The 22951-nt window shown below is 40.1% G+C and overlaps 1 protein-coding gene across 19 annotated transcripts in view; it reads left to right on the top strand.

Moving 5' to 3' along the window:
* tns1b (tensin 1b) overlaps positions 1-22951 on the top strand; it is a 190807-nt gene that overhangs the window by 101351 nt on the left and 66505 nt on the right. For all 19 annotated transcript variants that reach the window (XM_025903831.1, XM_025903848.1, XM_025903842.1 and 16 more), the window contains one exon: positions 13112-13150. In XM_025903831.1, the coding sequence (XP_025759616.1) occupies positions 13112-13150 (39 nt within the window). The remainder of the gene's footprint in view (positions 1-13111; positions 13151-22951) is intronic.

Below are 22951 nucleotides of genomic sequence, written 5' to 3'. Positions count from 1 at the left end.
TGATTGAACACAACTCTACATAGTAGCTCAACACAAGAAAAGAAAAGATGGCACCACCTTGGGAGAAAAAATAAATCAAAATATGAATTAGACTTGTTCCATTGCAGATAGGATAGGTAAAACAGTCATACAACTCCTCCAGCTGCCCTTTTGTGCATCATGTACAGTTTATAAAATATTTGTATTCATTTATTTTTGGCTAAAAACCTCAGTGGGTTCAATGGTTTGTTTTATGTTTTGCTGTCAAGAATTTGCCCGCAGTCTTCTTTCTTTCCATGTTTCTTGACTGGTAACTGGAGCCAGCAATCTTTAGACTTCCCGAGGACCCTCACAGATTACTACTCTTTAAATAGAGGGGCTCCTTATAATACCCCCAAAAAGTGGAACATTTAATGACAGCTAATCTTTTCAATGACTCCATGCAATCAAGCTGGAGGCCTGGTATAATGGCCCTTTCTTGAATAGCATTGGTAGTTTCATAGTCAAGGAACATATTGAGAAAGAAAGGGGGGGCTCCAGTCGTTTTTTTCATTTTCCCAGCCTCTTTTTGGGAGTTTATTTTGGCACGCAACTTCAGGTTTTTTTTTTTTTTGATCACCAAATAACACCGTTCCCCATTTTCCGGGATGACAACCTTATCAGTAGACCAGTAATACTTTGTATCAGGGGTACTGTAACTTTGTATCAGGGGTATCCAATCAACGTCCTCAACTTACCCTTGCAGTGCACCATCTCACAAACATTGACTTGTTTTGGCTTTAAAGCAGCTTTATGCTTATTAAACGTGGCTCCTCCAGGGGAACTGAGCCACATGTAGAGTCTTGAAAGATTTATTTAGCTTTTGTTATCCTGGTGCCCTTACATGCACACGTTAGTCGGGATGGTTTGGCTCTTTTTCAGCCTTTATGCCCCTCCTGCACCATTCGTGCCAGTTTTGCCCAAAGGTCAACAAAAAACAGTTTCTGCTTTGTTATGCTTTCCCTGAAAATATTCACTCCGTTCTTCTAGTTTCCGAGGGTTTGTATAAGATGTAAACATTTAGATTTTCTGATGTCATAGCTTGACTGCGATCAGGATGGTTTGTTTTTGATCTCATTATTGCTGAACCTGCACCACTGAGTTGAAACTTTTTTTAAACATCTTTCAGATTGTTTGCACAGTAGATATGAGAGAAGACTGATGAGGTCATGTCTCAGGATTTGATTTCCAGGTCTTCTTATAAGTTTCCTTTGACTTAGTTCTTGACTTTGACATGTAATGGCCTTCGACAAGATGCCGTAGCTTTAAACTTCTGTGGCCACTTATTTCATCACTGATTCTTTCAAGATTTCCTCCAGATTTGGTGAACCAGCTCCTGATTAGATGAGGCCAGCATGGTGGTGTAGTGGTAAGCACTCCTGCCTTCCAGCAAGAAAGTTACTTTTAACCCAGCGGGTTGGATTGGGCCTTTCTTTATGGAGTTTGTGTTCTCTGACTGTTATGTGTTTCCAAATGTTTCTGCCTCTCTGAGTTAATCCTGTGATGAAGTGTCCAAGGTGTGTACCCTGCTTCTCATCCAGTGTCAGCTAGGATAGGCTCCAAGCGCACCATGAGCCTGTTTGGATAAGGAGTTAAGAAAATGGATGGATGGATAATGTTAATGACATTTAGGCTTACGCAAGGTCTAAATGTCATAATGTTTGGTTCAAAAACAGTTTGAAATATGCATCTTATCCCATCATTGCATTTTGAGGTTTTTTAACATGATATATATGGAAAACATAAAAACAATGCAAACTTTATATGTCACTTCATTCTCTGGGTAAGAAGGTACATTTTCCCGTTAAAGCAATGTGAGATGTGAAAGCATTTTAGTGTCCACATGACTGAGCATCCATGTGAACACCATGCGAGGTATGTTCATGTGTGTGTGCCAGAAGTCCATGAGGAGGGCGGGAGGTTGTTTTCTTTTCCTTTTTTCTCCTTCTTTGTTATCAAGCCTCCATGTCTCTGTGAGGAATGTTTATAGAAAGCAGACCTGTTTCCTCGCTTTTACCAGAAACCTTCATATTGTTGTTTGCTTTTCATGACTGATTGGTGTCGAGTGGGGCTTATAGTCCTGACCAGAAAGGCAGGAAACATCAGTGCCAGGTTCCTGATTTTTCACCAAGCTGCTTGGACTCACTTGAAGGCTGGAGAGCTAAAAGATGGGAGAAAGTCTTGTCTGGGCCTGAGTACAAATATGCCTTTAATCTTCTTTATAAAACATAAAATATAGTTTCTCAGCTTTGTGGAGCATTTTTAAAGCTTGCCAGGAAGTATATAGGAGTGTAACTGCTAGACATCAGATTTTAATAGCCAGGATAGTTTTGCCCAACTTGTTCATGACCTGTTAATGGCAGTGGTGAGTTTGCTTTCTTACGCGTATTATTAATAGCTCTATTTAGGATATTAATATTTGTGCTGGAAACAGTGCGGCAGTGATTAATGTTCGGCTGAGTCAAGTTATGCAGATCTGTGAATGGATCTGTGTTTTCTCTGCAGATTTTTTTTGTTTCATACTCACCGAATGTCAGAAATGAGTGATTGTGCACAAAGCAAAATGGAGCAAATAGAAATTCTTAAGTAATCCTAAGAAACGTCCCATGTTTAACAGCTGATGATTGCGTGATGAACATCAGTTTTGTTTAAAAAAAAAAAAAAAAAAAAAAAAAAAAACATTTAAAAATGGGGGATTTGAAGGAGAACCAGATAAAGGAGGGAGAAGCTTTGGTGGGATTAAATGTGAAACCCAAACCCACCCATCCATCTGTCATTAGAAAACAGCTAAATGTGTAGGCGTGCAGGTGACTTAGGGCTGCAGTTAAATGAATGATATCCTTCCCTTTGTGGGGTTTTTCTTTTCTTTTTTTTTCATTGAGGTTATAACATAACAGCTTTGCACAGTTGACTGCACAGGCTTGTCTCAGCTTGTCCAGTTTTCTCCTCTGACATCAACCTGTTGCTTTCCAAGATCTCAACGCTCCTTGTGCAAATGCAATCTAATGCTGAGATAACAGTTCCCCTCCAAAATACGCAAATATGAATAAATAAATGTTCTGTTGATTTTAATCACATCACGTGTTCGTAATCAGTAAATGGGGCATAATTGTAGAAATGGAAATTTAAAATGGAGCTATTATGCTTCTCCTTATCTTCTCTTTTTGTATATACTATTACAATGGTGGATGCTTAAATTAAACATGGCCAAACTGTGACCTTGCGAGTCCAAAGCTCAGGCTTCACACTGCTCTAACACCCTGTTTTGAACTGTTTTGTCTATTCTTAGCTCTGTGTGATGTCATTGAGAGTGTGTATACCTAATAAGGTCATCTGACTGTAGGAACATTGCTCTGGCTGTGAACATAGAAGCTCCGCCCACTTGCTGTTCAAATCTCAACTTCAGGTGGGGGGCAGCCAATCAGGAGAAAGTTATCTTAAAGGGAGCAAAGGGTGATTTGAGTGGCTGCACCAAAGCTCAGTGTAAGATAAATAAAGATTATTTTGAACTGTGAATCATGCAGAGCTACTGCTACTCTAAACTAGTAATAAAAATATGGAGTCGGAGGTTGACATAATAGATCTCCTTTAACGTTTACTCCATTAGACAGCTTTATCGTTCATTTGCTATTTCTGTTATCTGCTCCCGAGAGCACAGTGTTCTTCAAAATTACAGTGATGTAAGATTGTGGTCAGGACTGTGGCAAATCTTATACTCCACCATGGTAAATGTTAGGATGTGCTGCAACCACAATAACTATAATAATTGCAATATCATATTGTGTGGTTATTTTTCTTGTAGCTTTAGGGTCTCATCCCCAGGGTGTCAAAAGAACTCATGGATACTAGAAAGGTCTCCTTTGGCACGATTCACTGGGTTTAACGGAGAAATGCTTGTCATACTCTTTAGTTGTTGCATTTGGACACTTAGCTTTACGTTTAAATGCTCACCCACAGCATTTAAACGTAAAGCACCAAGTGCCTTATGGTTCTCTGTTCACACCACCGATTTGTGCACAAGTCAAAGCTGAGCTGGCTTCAACATTTCTTCAGTGGCGCAGTCATGCATGAAGCTCAACCAGTCATTTAGTTTCATGTTTAGGAACACACAGATGCCAAGGGATGATGTGGACAAGCACTAGAGCAGCACTTGATGACTGACTGAGTCTAGCTGCTCGTTCTTGCTGATTTTGTAAGTTTGTTACTCGTTCTGATAAACTAATGTGCTATTAACAAAGCAGCCAGTGAAAAGAATCAGAAGAATATGAGAAAACGCATCCAAACACAACACTAACCCCAGTCCTTGACTCGTGACTTACACCACCTCCATCTACCCGTCCTCGTTCTGTGGCGTCCAATCTGCTAGGTGTGTCAAACCACCGACGCCAGAAGATGCCACAAAATGGCAGTATGTGACACTCTGGGATGGGAATGCCTTAGTTTCATATATCTAAAAAGTGCAGCTATCCTTAAAATGTTTGCGAACTGCTTCTTTGAGCATATTTGATATTTACTGATGCAGAAAAATGCATGTGCAGAGGTTGACACATTAAAAGTGTTTTAACATTCCTGCTCTGTGTTCACCTCAACTCTGAATGCAATTCTTTTGTAATCAAATCATATTCCAGGATGCAAACATATTTCATCATAAAGATTCAGACATGAATCAAAGAAATTAAAGGTTTTATTACCAAATGTTTATGAGACAAAAATTGTTATTCTGTATTAAGCATTCATTTCTGCTTTTATGACTTTGACCCAATATTTCTGTCTGTTCTGGCTTGTTCCATTTGTTTGCGTGTTTTAAGGGCCGTTCCTACAGTAACATCTCCTGCAAGTGAGCAGCTGTCCAATGACGACATGTGGAAAAATGTCTTCATGTGAACATGTGTCACTGAGATATAAAATGGGGAGATGCTGAAAGACTTCTGACAGAAGCTGAAGTTTCCCTCTGCTCGCTGTCTTTCAGCGAAGCTTGGCAAAATTCCTTGCAAAGGTTTATCCATAGTGTAAGCACAGCAGTGAAATTGGTATTGATCTTTGCATCTGACTGTGGGTGAGGGAGCAAACACAAGCACGATGCCCAAAATGTCAAAGGCAAAATGGCACAGAAGATGGCAAGCTTGCCAACTCACCAGAGGACATAAACCACCCTCTGAACCCTGATTCTTCATGGCTGCCTTCTTCTTAACCCCCTCTTCTCGTCCTCAGCTGCTTGGCCTGGTGCCAGAAAGTGAGAGCCATGCTAAATGTGTAAATCAGCGTGCTGGTAAATACCAGCTCTTAGCTGAAAGACCCTGGGAAGGGAACGTGACCCCCGCTGTAACTTTAGAACAAAAGAAACAAGCCGCAGCTTCTCCCCTCACCACGCTGTCAGCCCCGTCCAACAAAGACAGGGGTGAGAATGAGCAGGCGCTCTGGTCGGCTGAAGGCCACTTTGAGCTGCAGGCGTGGAGAAGAAGCATGGCAGGGACATGCAAAGGCTGTCTGATCCCTCGGGGGTTCAATTTGCTCCTACACAGGCAAAGAAACAAACTGTGTGCTCATTATGATGGTTTTTCGTTTCAAAAATCTTTTGACATCTATCTGTATCTCTTTATCATCACTGGCAGCAAATAAAGTTAGTTAAGATTAGATTAACGTTAGCTAATCTTTGCTAGGTAGTGTGATGGACTTAGCCGTGGCTTTCTTTTATAGTGCACACATACAGGATCAGAACTGAGATGAGATGTGTGGTTGACACCTACAGACCCAAAGTTAATCTTAATAGACTGACACAAACTAACTCAAACCAGCAACATGTTTTTTACTGAATGCTGTCGCACATGTTTTGAGTCTCACTATTTCTGAAGGGTTAGGGTTGGACACCAGCCTCTCAGAATTACCACTAATAATGCAGTCCAAACTTCTATTTATAATTGCCAGTACACAAAAAGGTTTGCAAAAAGAAAGAAATACAAGGCTGAAATTCCTGAGGCGGCAATTGCACGTGCAATTTTAAAATGGTTGCATAACCTCTTAATTGTAAAATAAGGTGGGTAATTTATGGTGGAATTTTTTATATTGGAAATTATGGACATGGTTGATTCACACCTCTGCAATTATTGCAAATCATGAGCGATCCAGAGTAATACTAGCCCCATGCAAACAGGGCTTTAGACTGTCTGTGAAGGTTCTCAGTCATCCAGGTCATCGTAGTCTAAGGAGCTTGGAAAGAAAAGCGTCTGGACTTCTTTAAGTTGCTTGAAGACGTTTCACCTCTCATCCGAGATGCTTCTTCAGTTCTTCAGTGATTAGGTAGAGGTTCATTAGGGGGTCCATTGTCCCTCTTGGGGGGACACTCCCACAGGGCTTAAATCTGGGACTCTCCACCATTTAACCTAGAACTGACGAAGCTTCTCGGATGAGATGTGAAACGTCTTCAAGCAACTTAAAGAAGTCCAGATGCTTTTACAGTAATACAAAGACAGATGATAAAAAGCCTTTCTAGAAAAGATGGATTTTTTTTGTGCAAAAGTCCCCAATGTGGTGAATAATTAATTGAGGTCTTAATTGTTTTTGCTATAAGATACTGTACTGTATACACCCAAATACTGTATAGTACAGTATAATAATCCCAGACATGTACTTAAACATGCTGACAAAAGAAAAACAGACACAACCGTGCGTACATGCCTCTTCATTCCTGAAGTGCTTCTCATTCTGTGAAACATAAATCAGCAGCACTGAGACGAGGACCAGTGTTTGGAGACAGCGGCTCAGTCGTGTACACGTCCTGCAGTCCAATCTGCTAATAAATCTGAGATTTTCCACAACTTTCCCTTGAGGGAAACAAAGAGGCCATAACTTTCACACAGACCGAGACAGACAAGAAAGAAAAATATGTGGATGTAAAGCAGCATAAGTGTACATTAGGAAAAAGAAAACTACATCGGGCAAAGAACGAGGTTTAAGAAATTCCTATTCAGCCCGCATAGATGCATCAGAATTGTAATAAAATAATGAATATGGATCGAGAAGGAGAAAAAAGCAAAGTGATAGGGCATAGTTGCTTGGACCAAAGCTCTCCCATCATTCCTTTGTGCTTTGATAATATCCCAATAAGTCCATACGAAGCCGCACTCTGGCACACTCGACCAGCATGGACGCAGAAAAGCCTTCTGTTACTCGTTACGCCTCACAAATTGAATTTGCACAGTGAATATTTCGGCCGGGACGTGCCAGATGCAAAGATCTGGATAAACATAAAAGCACTCAGGGAAGCCGTGTGTTTATATGCCAGTGCAGAGAGCTGGAGAAAGTTTTCTAGCGCACGCCCTCCCACGCTCTTTTCCATGGTGGAGAACGAGCTAACCTGCATGGAAATCGGTTTGCTGCTTGAAGTAAAGCTGGAACGTGCATCTCTGCGTTTGATTTTCCTCCGTGAAGGTTGAGATTTGTAGTAATAGGCATAGCGGAATTTGTTTACCCAAATAATGAATCGATTCATCATTTTTTCTCCGTGCCGCACCGGTGGGGTCGTTGGTGGGGTTATTAACATATTCAGATCTGGAAGAATGACATCAGTTACATAACGTGTCAGTGTCTGGAGTGTGTCAGCAGCTAGCAGGAAGCTTACTGCATGTGAACGCCGTCATACGAGCTAGGGATGTCTGACATGGACTCTTGTGTGCAGGAAATGGGCCCTTGTTTAATGCAGTTAACAGAAGCATGTATGGAATGCAACAACACAATTATCCTTTATTATATTACACTCATTTGAATACTGCCGATAGCATCAACACACACTCTCACCAGGCTTTCTCCCCACGCACCGCAGAGCCCGGACAAAGGCTTTGTGTAGGTTTTAATCTAAATTCAGACATTATTCAGAAGCCATGGTTACACTGGACCCATTGCATTTCGTTCCATGGGCTGTTTGCACGTTTGATTCAGGTTAACAATATACCTTATGTGTGGGTCTATAGTACTGAGGCTAGTGCTATAATCTGAGCTTATCATGCAGTAGTGTAAAATATCCTTTCATTTTCCATGGGGGTGTTTAGATACACTTACAGAAATCTGACTTCTTAAAGCATGAAAACTACAATGTACATCTGAGGTTGACACAGCAACTGTGGCTACTTCTGGCTTTTCTTCCAATAGATGTTGAAGTATTCTATGTTTATATATTATATATATATATTTTTTGAGTGCGGGTCCCAGCTTGTTTTTCTCTAAAAATGTTGCATGTGGTCAGATGGAAAAACACACAAACTTGTCCATTTGTACAAAATGAAATAGCTGGTAATGGACAGACACGATGTTACTGATGGTTACATCCTCATGCAATAAAGAGGATATATGTTGTATCACAAGACAGCTGAAGGTGCAGAGGGTATAGCAAATGTGACAGTTTGTCTTGAAACTGTTTGTCTAGAACTTTCATTGCTGCTTTTAATAGAAGATAAGAATTTAGGTGTGAAAATCATGTTTCCTTAGCTTTTAACTAAAGAGTGTTCTGTATCATAAATACTGTTCTGAGATTTTTAAAGTAGCAAACCTGCTTTAAAGTATGTTGAAACATCAGTAACTTGTGATTATTTTGATTGTGTGCAGTTCTCTGCCTGCATTGATTCTGCATGTATGCATTAGGAGCCATGGTTCCCCCGTGCAATATGAAAGCCACATAGATTTGATATTAGAGCAGTATTTCCATAGATAGCAACGATCATTGCAGGATTTACATAAATATATGTATCTGTAATTCAAAACACATGCAGTGTTTCGACAGGAAAAATGAGGAGAGGACCAAAATAAGAGTTTAATGTCTAGGTACCAAAGTTTAGAGTTCTTTAGATATTTAATTCTGGACCAACATGGCGGACTCGACTGACGACTATCCTGAAACCTTTTAACGCTCACGCCTCTATTGAAAAGTAAATTAATGCACTTTTAGTTTTGTCCATGCAGACTTCTCGTGTTGGATATATTTGTTTCATTCAGTGGTTTCCTGCTGTTTGACCTGTGGCTATCCCATTGCTAAGTGCTCACCTGCTTTTAGATAAATATTTGCTGTGGTTTCTGGTGGACCCTGACTCTGAAAGCAACAGTACAATGGCACCAAGTCCCACTGAAGCAGCTACTTAGCACGAGGGAGAATGTGAGCTATTCTAATGTGGGCAGACTACCTACAGTCTCAATCTGAACTTCCAATCAGCGGTTACATTACAGTGGCGCCATTCGCTAATTTGTCATTGATATTGCATCAAACATAATTTAATTGCAAATAAAATGAATGAATTTTATTGGTCATGACAACTGAGTTGTTATAACTCCTTTTTTAAATGTTTTGGCGCCTTCATGAACTTGCTCTTTGTGTTGTGTTCTGCCATTTTGGCCGCTCTCTTCGAAATGACGCATTTAATGATTACATTTCCATTTATTCTGTACAATGCATCAGACCTAATAACTGTTTATCTGATGGCTGATTCTTCGAATGAAATGTAGCCCAGTCAAAGTAGTGTTCATTGTTTTGGGGCTCACCAAACAAGACCCTTCATGGGTATTTCTGCTCCTTATAGATAGAACAGTACAACCTTTAAGTCACATATCGGCACTAATGTTCTCCTCTCTGTTAATATCTTTTTTCCCTTGTGTTTTACTTACTTTATTATATTCTTAATTTGCTAGTGTGCTTATCCTGCTGCATGACCCAGTTTGAGCTTAGCTTTAGCTGTCAGACAGATGGCCTCACATTTGAGTCTAGAATACTTAAGAATACTTTGGTATACACAGGAGTTTATGATCAACTCAATAACTACAAAGCGCCCAGGTATTCTGGCTTCAAAATAAGCCAAAATCATCACCCTTCCTTCATCGTGCTGACATTTGGTATGATGTTCTTTACATGCAACTTTGCAAACCTAAGCCATGCATCAGTGTATTACCATATACTTTAGCATTTAAAATGCTAACTGAGCTCTTGCCTTTCTTACCTGGCACAATGCTCGAGCTGACCTTGGGCTGAATTTGTTTGAATGTCCATTCCTGGGATTATTGTGGCATTGTGTGCCTGCATGCCCCAGATCAGCAAACTTCCAAAACTTCTGCCTCATAGAGTTGCTAACACTTGCTGATGATCAGTTACTCAGGTGCGTTTGAATAGGAGCAACTAGCTGCTACTTACTCTCTTAACTCTTGTGGAGGAAGCAAGGATGTACTTAGTTTTTCACAGAACTGCCTCTCTATTGCATTTGCTTATTACTTTAGTAGAAGCTGAGCAGAGCTCTGGTGGGAATAACATGAGGTCACTGAAACTCCATGCACTAATAGACAAGTTTACCCCCACAGGCACACGAGAAGTAACAGCAGAGTAAGAAAGATGTCAATCAATCACTGTCTGCACATGCCCACACAGCCCTGAGAAGATCAGACAATATAAGTGAAAACACCTGTGTGCGCAGCTATGGACCGTCGAGCGTAGCGTATAGGCTTTTATTGCAAATTAACTTTAAAAAAATGGTAGGATGAAATGAAGCATTAACGTTTTAAACACACTGTTCTGTTTGGTATTACTTTAGCTATCTTTCTGAGCTCATAACAGATAATGAAAGGGCCTAAACATGGGTTACAGTCAAGATAAAAGCATGCTCTTGTTCAAGTATGCAGACTAGATATTGCAAAAACTTGATCACTTGAAATTCTGTGCATGTGAACACACTCGGTGATGACTGACTGCAGGTGAATGAGCTGTCAACAGCATGGGGCAGGGGCAGCGTCAGGTGAGAACACTGACCAGGCCCAAGGAGCCTGGGCCCCTGAAGGAACAGGGAGAGAAGAACGGTGTGCTGTTGAGCGCGAGTGATAAGGACGGGAGGGCTAGAATAACTTCTAACTGAGGTTGATTTAAGGCAGATGTAAATACTGTATCCAGTCATCTCCAGGCACACTTCACCATGCAAGACAAAATTCTTTAAAACAGACATAATCCATTCTAGCAGGTAATATATTAGGACAGTGGTGACTGTGACAGACAGCATGAAATCGGTGGAAAAAAAAGTGTTGCTTTTACCTCACGTTTGACACTAATTGGAACAGACTGTATCACGGTCGAGATATTGCATTTCACAACTAACAAGCAGTCATGGAAGGGTTCCATTGAAGTAGTAAGAGCCACTGTGTTGGAGCCTGTCTTAAATTTAGGCACTGTCTTTTTGCATATCAGCTGCTTCTATTGCTAAAGGGACTATAATCATGTAATCTGATTAAGGTCATTTCCTGTTTAGAGTTAACATTCCTGTATTCCAGATGGGGTAACAGCTATAAAAGAGACTGTAATGACCCAAGGTGACTCACACATCCTCAACCTTGTGAATCTAATCAGCCGTCCAACATCCCAGTGGCGGTTATCCAGTGACCCTTTTAAGTTTGGTTTTGGGAGCTGGCAGATAGTCAAACATACTTCGTTTCAAAAGTACAGTGGGTTGTTTATACAAGTACATAGTGCTAGCTAATTTGGGTCTTTTTAATTCAAATTGTTAAGGCTGGGACTGGAAATTGGCCAATGAATCTGGTCACCCGATCTAATAAATATTTGATTATTTTGTATCCATATCCATATGAGTATACAGCCCAACAATAAGCAAGAAAATCCAGCGGTGGTTGAGCTCCAGCTGGGATTTTCATAACCACTAAATCATAGTGAGACTTCATCAATCGCAAAAACTCTGGCACTGAACCTGCCAACATTTACACGTAGTTTGAAGGGTCAAAAACAGTGAAGCGAAGTCTGCGATACATGACGCGAGCAATTCTTTGGCCAATATCCGCCCAACAACACTGCGCTAAGCTGCATGAAAGGCCTAATGAGACCGCACTTTTTCAAAGGGAGTTTTTTATTTTATTATTGCGGGCAGAGGAAGAATTTGCTACAGTAACACAAAGCAGACCCCAACATCGCAGAAATCCAGTTTTCAAGCAATGACGCAATTAGTCTCGGATAAGGAGAGAGATGGAGCGGTAGCAAAGATGAAAGGTGCTCTTAGAGGTTAACAGCTATGATGACCTCGAGGCCTAATCATTCAAAGCTAAAACGGATGGCGCATAGCAATGAAATGCGAATATAGGAAAAGAGCAATGACCAAAGCCCTCTAGAATCGTAAAGCTGCCCCGTGCGATCACCGGTCAGTCAGTTATGTAAGAGATGAAGGTACTAAGTGGTGAAAATCCAAATGAGAAATGTCAGAAGAATGATACGAAACACTAACCGAGGATGAGAAGACAGGCATGCACAGGAAGGAAACGACCACCACGTTGACATCCTGTTTGCATTCATACTCATCAAGCGGGCATCTTTTTCTAGGCGCACATCATTCGAATCTTCTGCTAGAAGCCATTATCATTATACTCTTCCTGTTTATCAGCCCCATGCCCTCACACTGAGCTCACAGAATGATTATGGAAACTGTTGGATGGTAATCGGATTAGTCCGAGCACTTGACAGATCATGAGTTCTGTTGGAGCGGTCCCACCGCTTTGTTCTTCTGTCTAGTTTAATAAGGTCTTACGGTACGAGGGGTCGGACGTGGACATGTACAACAACAGTCTGTCGTTACCTTGTCTTTTAAAGTCGGTAGCTCCGAATCAGCACCTCCTAAACACTGTCCGTACAGTTCTTGAATTATCAGCCTTATTTAAAGATGCATCTGTTGTTTTTTGGCCATTTGTGGGTCACAAAAATACTTTTTTCAATTCAACATCATGCACAAAAGTTGCCATAAAGCCAAAACAGTGAGCTGAACGAAGTTAAAACGGTAAAGCAGAGGCGACTTTTAGATATTATTTTACATTAGTTTGTTTCCGAAGGGGATTCTCCTTTTTCTCTTTCTGGTAGCTCTAATTCTGTAGAAGCTTGTCCTTTGTTTGTTGTATATTCTATAGTGGATATGGAGAAACACATGGGTGCTAACTTAAAGCATCTGGGGTTCATGTCGAAAATATGAAGCCATAAATTGTAATCTAAATATAGCTGCCAGTGTGCTTGTTGTTTTCAGTGTTTCTCTAACTCCAAATTAGCATCCACATAACTCACTGCTTGTCTTTCTGTTTTCAGGTGTCCTCATCTTGTGTTCCAGCAACAAACTATGAGCTGGTAAGCAACAGTGTTTCTTTTCTTTTTTCTATTTTGTTTTGGTAATTGCTTCCATGCTGTACTTATTACAGTGTCCGTCTTGGTGCAGAATTGTTGTAAATAAGGTTGGAAAGTAACATGCTCTATCAGCTACACTAACACAGCAGTCACTATAGCAGATAATGGTCCATTATCTGGAGGTCCCCAGAGACAAACTTGTGATTTGGGGCTATATAAATAAACCTGACATTGCTCGACTTAACCGTTGTTTGGCAGCTCGTTTTCTGTTCTGATAAGGTTATAAAAATGGTCTTTGTTAGCTTTTGGAATAAAAGTAAAAAAAAAAATCTTCTGGATAAGAAAGGTAAATAAAAAGCTGTACTATTGAATCTGCTATATCATGATGACGACTTTTGGTCTTTGAAATAACACTGAGCAAAGTGGGACATATTCTGGGTATGAACAGATTCTGCAAGAGCCATAAAATATTCGCCTGCTCGGTTGCCTTATATGGTATTGACATACGAGGCTGTGTTAGACTTGGATATGATTCGCTTGCTCGCTTCATCAAATGTTGTGTGTTTAAATGGTTTTGGGCGCTTGACAAACCAAAGCAAATATCCCCTGCACTTTTCTGTGCTCACACAGAAAATATTTCTTGAGATTGTCTTATTTTGTTTTTAAAAGCAGCAGTAATTAAGAAAGAACATGTTATTATCCTTACAGATGCCTTGGCATTAGATGCCTTCTGCATGAAGACATCTGTTTGAGATGTGCAGAGGCATGAGGCTAAGCTCTCTGGGCATTGTTAAAGGCATGTGTTTGAGTTCATTGCTTTCTGAAACACCTTTGGGATGCAGAGGGCAAGATTTTACCAGAAAAATAGACTTCACTGCTATCTGTTGGCCTCTATCAGTTTTTCCCCCAAACTTTTTCATCTGACGCACTCCTGCAGCCGTCACATGGACTGGGTTCACTGCAAAAACTCAAAATCTTACCAAGAGTATTTGTCTTATTTCTAGTCAAAATTATCTCATTACACTTAAAATAAGACAGAATCAGCTAAAGGGCAACATTTCAGTAAGCTAAAGGAACTTGTTTCAAGACAGTAAATTTTCACTTGTTTCATTGGCAGATTTTTTTACTTAATACAAGATATTTTAGCTTGAAATAAGTGAAAAAATCTGCCAATGAAGCAAGTGAAAATTGTCTAGTTTGTTTCTAGTTTTAAGATTTACTGTCTTGAAACAAGTTCCTTTAGCTTACTGAAATGTTGCCCTTTAGCTGATTCTGTCTTATTTTAAGTGTAATGAGATGATTTTGACTAGAAATAAGACAAATACTCTTGGTAAGATTTTGAGTTTTTGCAGCGTTCAAGTTTCACCAATTTAGATGTTTATCCAGAGTTTTAAGTAGTTAATTTAAAAGTCATCGCTAAGGAAGAACAAAATATTTTTTCTGACATATGTATGTCATGTCAAAAATACACATATAAATAATATTGAAAATTGTAAAAAATATACCTTTTTTACGCATTTGTACAGCTGTGTAACAGACACTGCATTCATTATCATGCACGATGATTTTCATACCCACATTTTTCAAGCAGTGTGGAGGACACTTTGTTAATAATATTGAAATACAGATTTAAAAAAACAATATTTCTGTCTTAATTGGTTGTATATTGCTGAAGGAAGCAGAGGCAAACAGTAACTGCAGGGCAAATCTCGACAGTCTATCTCTTGAGCTTGCCAAAAGGCGTCTCCCTCGAGGCTTTTATGCCTGCATTAAAGGTGCTGATTGCCTCCATAAACACGGACGGGCTGAGGTGTAAAACACTGGTTGACGTGTCTTTACTGTACCGCTGAGGAGAGAGGAAGAAACACAGAAGTGTTAAAGCTGAGGAAACAATGGATTTCAACACACACAATGGGACTTTTTTTTTAATTGTCTAAAAATACAACTGCAGATACTGAAGAGGAAATGGGAAGCATGAAAAATAAACACAGTGGTGGACACCTGCTTTTATGCACCTGAAGTTTTCCAAAGACTTGTGGGTTTAAGTTTTGTTGGTAAGCTTTGCTGTGTTTGGTTTATAAAGTGTAGTACGTATTACAGAAATGAGTAAGTAATTGTGTCTGTGCGTCACCTCTCTGGTGTGTGACAGGAAACTGGATGGTGTGTGTGTGTATGTGTGTGTGTGGACGTGAGGGTGTGCATGCCTGCGAGGCCTGAGGTGTGCTCTCAGTCAGCTCTCCTCAGCCCTTGTTTGGTGAATTCCTTTGCTCACAGCCAAAGACGACGTGATTTACTGCCCTGCATCAGGTACACTCTGATTGACCATATATTAACTCAGCTGGAGAAAAATTCTGAAAAAAAATAGGAAGGTTTTTTTTTTTTTTCTTTCAATCCAGACATTCCAGTAAGATTGACGAGCTACAACTGGAAGAAATTCAACTTTATTACCAGATGATCGTGCTCCTTATGTAATGAATCTCATGCAGCTGCTACTCGGCTACAGATGAAAATAAGCAGTGCTTAATGAGTTTACTATTTTATTTGAATTTGGATTTTTTTTTTTCATTTTTATTCCTAACATGTCCAAACAAAAGTTACAAAACCAGTAAAATTTGGAAGCAACAAAATTGGTTCACAGCAAGTGTATCTTGTTTTTGGCTTTTCAGTAAACCACATCATCATGACCGTAATGAGGTGTTTAGTAGGTGCTGCGGGAGCTTTTGTAATCTTTGATCTTCCTCAGCAGGTGGAGTTGAAATTGCAGATGTTCAAAGCCTTTTTTTCAGAGCATTTGAAATGGACTTGGTTACGTATAAAAACTCAATTTCCAAAGTTTTTCTTTTTTTTCTATTCTTGGATCCTGCCTGTCACCGAGAGTGGCCATCCATAATGCCCTTACTAGGTATGCAGAAGCCCTGTTGTCCTGCTGTTCAAACCTTTTTTGAGGGGGAATGGCCTTTTGTGAGGGTGGCCTTTCAGTGTGAGGACCTAAAACTGGTTGGTTTCAGATCATAAACGGTATAAAAGATGTGCGATGTAGCTACCCTGATGTCACATACTGGTTTGTGAACTTTTCTCATAAAGTCTTAAGCTGACTGTTTTCTCGTAATCAGGTTGGTGTTTTGAAATCAGATATGAGTGAAGGGGTCAGCTGACAGTCAAACCACATGTTCATTGGCTAACAACTTGTCAATCATTAATCGTAAGACAGTGATGACATCCGGTATAATTCTCCTTTCTGACTCTAATAATGGCAATAATTCGCAAAATGAACGTAATAGTTTGTTGAATGTGACCCCAAACTAGTGACTGAGCCAAAATTATCATGTCTACAGAGGTCAGGGCCGAAGGCTATTTTCGCCATATTCTACAGGAGCGAAGTCATTTTGCAACTACAGCTATTGCCCCCTGGTGGCCATTTAATAGACTGCAGGTTTAAGGCAATTCTGCATGTCCGAGGGCTCTATAAAGGCCCAGTATAAGATAAAAAAAAAGGATTATTTTGAACTTTAAGTTACGCAGACCTACTCTAGGAGATACCAAGAATAAAAGTAGGGAGCTGTACTGTAAATGAGCATAACTGATCCCCTTTGAAGGACCTGTTATCACAACAGCTGGGAGTAAAAGTTTGTTCTTGATACTTGAAGTAGTTGACATGGTGCTTTTGATTTAATCAAATATCATTAAAAAAAGAGTGCAGACTTATCACCATTATTTAAGTGTTAAGAGAATCGACTTTTCTCATTGCTTAAGGTAAATCTGTCTCCATAGCAACTGGTTTAAGGGCACAGCACACAGCTAGTCCAAGAGTGTGCAGGGCACTGTGAGAACTAAGCTGGATAGATGCAGCTTTTAAATGTATTTATTTTTATTCTGGTCTCAATCAAACTGTGGATAATAAAGCCAGATGAACGGTAAGAGTAATAATTTAGTAGATATGAATAAAACTTAACAGCACGAGCATTAAGTCAATGATACTGCGGAATTAGTGCTTAGTGATTTTAGTATGTTGTAGCAATATACTGGTGACTACGTCTGGAGTGAATTTGAAATGATTCAGCCCACGGCTGGAAGGTGATGCCAACATTTACTGTAAGTGATGATGTGCGTTTCAGATATCTCATTCAACTGTTGAAGATGACAGATGTAACTGCCTCCAACTAGCCCCCTCTTGAGTGAGGGGTGCATGGTGTGCTGTAGAGCATACTAGGAGCATTCCTCAGATATTCCCTCATGTTGAGCTCATGTTGCTAGGAATCAGTTTTATTTTGCACAGTCCTTAGATGAGGGTACGTGGGCTGTCGGGGAGATGTTAGGTGTTCTCACCGGTGAGATAGGCTGCACATTTGTTCTCGCAAGTAAAGATATGCACACACTCAGAGAACCATAAACCACTAACACCTACGTCATCCAGCATTTTTTTTAATATAGGTCTTGTGTAGTCAGGGAACAGGGCCAGGACATCGCTGAGTAATGAGTAACTGCAGGGCAAAGATGGTGTAGATGTGGTCCAATTAGTGCTGTGTTTAGAACCACACATATTTCCCCGATGTGCCCTGTGTTACGCTGTGTATACAAGCAGCAACCAGGGATCCGGTTACAAATTACAGAATGTTCGAAGAGCCCTGGGAAAGTAGGAACTAAAACATAAAATAGGCATGTTTAACATTGGACTGAGAGCCAACTAAAGCATAATGCATTGGTGTTTATCGCGTGCACAGCACAATAATCTTACATTATCAAGTGTTTGAAATGGATATTACATAAGGATGCTGTGTGAAAGATTGGACATCATGGTCAAGTTTTTCCTCTTCCGGCACTTTAGTTTAGACAGTAAAAAGAATTAGCAGTTACATACTGCTCAGAGTGACTTCTCTAAGGAGATGGTTGTTTAAACAATTGGGAGAAAGTAACTTTCGTGCTTTTTCTATCCAGTTTCATAGAATTGCAAGCCAAATGCAGTGTGCATGTTCTTCTAGAGATTCAGTTCTTTTTTTTGAACAAGTTTAAAGCTCATACAAGTTTAGTTGCTAATTGCAAAGCAAAACGTATAATGCACAAAAAGTATATACCAGTATACTTGTAACTGATACACTGAAAATAACTGAGCCTTTCGGTTTACAATGGTGAATTACAAGTGAACAGTGGCTTATAAATTGCAGTTTTATGAAGTCATCCCACCAACTTAGTAGCTGCAGTCCAAGTATTTCCAGTTCTGTTCACTCTGACCTGATTACCAGAATGGACTTTTTTTGTTGGCATGCTAAGCTGTAATTTACTTTTACCAGTGTTAGAAAACACAGTATGAAGACTGTCAGTTTAGATTGTGGTCACTCTCAGCTGTGATGTCATAGCTGAGTAACTGCAAGGTATAAGATGAAAATATATCCCTCAGAAAATCTATGGTTTCTTATGACTGCTTTAGTTTTGTTGCTATTATTAATCAGCATGTTTGGGGGCTAAAACCAAAATAGACCATCTTTAGTTGAGAAATCCTCACAAGCGCCTTTCACAAATTATGACTGTTATCCCTCAATAGTTTTACACAAACAATGCCATACTTATTAGAGAGACTGGTTGGGTGATTTGCTGTTAACACAGTAAGGCTGCCACAGTTAGCTTCCTTTTTCTTTACAAGCAGTCAGCATTGGTTTTCTTTTTCTCTGACCATAGTCTTAAGCTAACAAGCTGTTTTTAGCCACGCCTGCATCCTGTTCCCTCACATGTTGAGTAATAGATAATTTGGTTAGCACACAACTTTTTTCTTTGTTTCTTTTCCTTTTTTTTCTCGTACCAAAATGCCTAAATATCTGAATAAGCGGTATTAACATGCTAATTAGTATACTAACATTCTAAATAGATGTTATCAAAGAAACAGTCTTGGTAAGCATATTGTGGACACTTATTTGAGCAGCTACTTTGAAGAATGTATAAATTAACTTAAATTTCAGTGATCAATGGGATGTAAAAACGAAATCTGATAAAATCTGGTTATAAAGTTTGCTCACTTTATCTAAAAACAGACCAATCTGGGAGTGATGCTTCTAACCAACATCGTGTCTTTGATATGGACCTCATGTCTTTTATAGAGAGGCAATTTCAGTTGAAATAATAAAAGAAGTTTGATTTTTTTTTCACATAACAATTACTGTGAAAAACACCACAATCACACAGGGCCACAAACTGGTCTGCAACCCCCTTGCAACTACATGTAGTTAGAGAAGAATGTGTATTCCGATTGCTAATTGGTTGGGGAACTCATTCCAACAGTTGCAGTTTGCACCCTCTTTGTGCCCACTTGCCAGTCACTTGGGGAATACACATTTTTCCCCAGCAACCAGAGGTCACCAATTGGTCTCTAAGCTTATATGACTGATACCTCAGAAGGTAAAAGCCTGCTTTGCATTAAATATATATTGTTTATCCACCACTGACAGAGCAACATGATGATCTGGAAATCTGCTGCAACCTCAAGCACGTCCAGAGGGACACATCTGGCTTTTAGCTGTTAATTCTTCCTCTGTTGGTCACCACCTTGCTTTTGTCTGTCTCCTTTTTTTTTGTATAACATAACATAATATACATATGGTTTATAAGAGCTTTCTTTCTGCTGAAAACAGCTGCCTCCTGTAGCTGAAAATGACGTATGAGAGCGATGACTGAACCAAAATAGTACAGCTAAACAATGAGCTCAGAGTTACTATAAATCTTAGTAAAGCAGAGCAGAGTCGTAGGTTCAGTTGATAACACATCACTATGAAAGTCTAATTAAACATCGTTTTCACATTTTAATTTTATAATTTCTGTAATTTGCTGTCTAAACTTCTCCAAATCCTTTGTATTTTGGGGGAAAATAAATAAAAACCATATGTACTACAATATTTGAATCCTCATGAGACATGCTTACCAATGAAACATATCATTGTTTTTATGGAATTTTTGCGCTCTTACCATACTAGCACGTACTAGAGCACAAAAGAAGCAACTTGTTTAATAGGTGTGTCTTTGTTTGTGTCCATGACAGCGTGACTTATTAGACTCTCGTTGCACATACACGTTAGAAGTAAAAATAGTTGGCGGATGCTTTTGCACACACCCCCCTCTCGCACATGTTAGAAAAGGCTTGTGGTTACATAACGGAGCGAGCGGCCAGGCCCGTATCAGTAGGAGCAGGGACGGGCGGGGGGTGAGGAAACAGAGCGATGTCAGGGGTGGTTTAGGGTCACGGCCGGCTCAAGGGTTTTTCCCACAGCAAAGACCGGCCGCTCTGTTTTACCCCGGGTCCTCGGGGATCCCTGGCATGTTGGGGCCTAACCCCAAAGGGGGAGGAACTGAGAACAAGCATACACACTCCAACCTTAACCCCAACCTTGGATGCACACAGGCCCTGCCTCCTCAGCAATGTGTTTACATTTCTGGGACGTGGCTATGTGAACGCTGCAGATGAAGGAGCATGGAGCATGAGAGAGGCACAGCTGTGTGTCTGTGTGTGTGCTGTTGTTGATGAAGTAGGAGAGCTTGGCTATAAGTCTGTATTACCGTTTTTAACTTTCAGCGGTGCCATGTTGTTGTTTGTTGTATTTCGATTCTGTGTAATTCTCCTATGAACAAAAAATAAAAAATTACAGAAGTTGGAATCAGTTTTTTTTGCTTTGATGATATGTTTTTGTATGCAAAAAGGCTTCTTATTAATAAGGTACTGATTGGGGAGTTACTGGCCTTTAATGTGCTGCTATCCTATGCAGAATGGGTGATTTTTACTGAAAACATAGAGAAGCAACATCAGAAGATGCACCACTGGAGCACAATTGCCTTTTTTAGGCAGCACCTACACTGGGAAATGACACAAGGTTCTTGTCAAACAACTGTGCTTTTACTTTGAAGGGAAACAAGCTTGATCATAACTTGCATTAGCGCCTGGAAGTAGGTGGAAATGCTGACTGTAAATGTACATTTATTTAGAAATATGTGTATAAATGCAGATTTAACACATTTTCGTAACTGTACAACAGCATCAGGTGAGCCACCATTGTTGTGTCCAGATCTGCAGTTTGTGCTTATCGCCACTAGAAGGCACTGTTGCACATGACACTTTACAGGTGTTTGGTGTCATATCAGAAAGTCTGTGTCATTCATAGTGCTGAAGCCTTTATGACATTGGAGGAGAGCAATTTAATATATTCAGTTTTTATTAACTTTTCAAACTGAGACTGATATATCCTGATGGTGCCAACACCTGGTTTCCAACGGCTGAATTTATTTTCAAATTGAATGTAATTTGAGACCGTAAGTGGCCACTCTAAAGCATCAAGCAATCATGGTGTAGTATTTTATTTTATCTGTTCTAGATAGCATACATCAATCTTACTAATGAGTTTTTTTTGGTTGCTTTGGAATGCATTTCCTCCTCTGCAAATTAGGTCCTTTGACGGTACGTTTTAGTGTAATGTGGATAGTTTCAGATCATGCATTTAACGTTTCATCTCGCTGCCAAGGAATGCTGCTGCATAGCTTCTCATCAAAGTAAAATGACTTTTTGTATCATTCAGCAGCTTAGCTGAAACACAGGCACATCTAAGGCCGCTAAGCTCTGTGTGGGATGTAGTCCAAAATGCAGTGTAAACACAGGGAGCAGCGCGGGTGCGTAGCTATGGTGCAGCCAATGCATGTGGTGTGAGTTCTTCAAGGTTTCCAAAGAAAGCAAGTGTCCTGAACAAGCTGTCCAGTCAGAGAGAAAGGAAAGGATGAGGGGCACTCCCTGAGCCTGACTCATACATATATACATATATATAGACACAAGGATTAACTCTGTGAGATCAGAGGCATTGTGTCATTACAGTGTAATTATTTCTATGTATATTTATTAATAATATATTTCAGTTTATTCGATGCTCAGTCTGCTGACTGAATGTAAACACTGAAGCCGTCCAACGCTCACAGTGCTGAGTGCTGTCTGTTTCCTTTCAGAGGCCAAAACGCCGTCCCTCTCTCGTTGTGTCTCACACCCACACTCACACACCCAAAGTGGTGATCTTAACCACTCTTCTGTCCACACTAAGCCGCCTGGGCCGGGCTAAATGGGCTGTGTCTCAAGCTCTAAAGATGCATAGCTGTATATTTAGCCCTGGGTCATTTGCCCAACAGGCTCTCGCTCACTGTCTACGTTCTTCCCCGCCGCGTATGGGAGGAAACTCCCAGCGTGCTCGCTACCTCTGCTTTCCCTAAAGCAGCGGGCTATAATTTGGTAAATTGGTCAAAGGAGCCACTGTGTTCATGTGAAAAAGAGCACATGGCACAGTGGCGGTGGAGCAGATAGAGCTCTGGGTGACGGTCTGCTGCGCTCAGAGGAGACAGACACGTGGCTGAGTCGATGGTCTCTCATCATCTGTGTGTTTTCGCGTGACACTTTTTACAAGGACAGACGAACAGGAGTAACTCATTTAAAAGACTCCTTCACTCAGAATTTGTTAGTGAATAAGCCGAGTATTGTGCTCTGGAAGTGATTTGCGACGTCAAATGGCATTAACGTTTGATGACAAAAACATGATGCTAACTTCTACTTGAGCCAAAACATCAGCAGCCATTTTTCACATATGAAAAGAGAAGTCGGTGTGTCAGTTAAATTTGTGTTCTTCCTGCTAACCAGCAGGGGGCGACTCTAGCTGTACAGAAATGTATGATAAAAAACTCAGTTGATTCACCACCTTATTAAAGACTTTACTGATGAGTTTATGATTTCAATCTTTATTTTCAAGTCTTCTAACATAGAAGATGATATTCATTTTGTAAATTATAGCCAACCAT

Source organism: Oreochromis niloticus, linkage group LG16 (genome assembly GCF_001858045.2).
Source record: "Oreochromis niloticus isolate F11D_XX linkage group LG16, O_niloticus_UMD_NMBU, whole genome shotgun sequence".
In the NCBI taxonomy this organism is placed as follows: domain Eukaryota; kingdom Metazoa; phylum Chordata; class Actinopteri; order Cichliformes; family Cichlidae; genus Oreochromis; species Oreochromis niloticus.
This window is presented reverse-complemented; position numbering and strand designations above follow the sequence as displayed.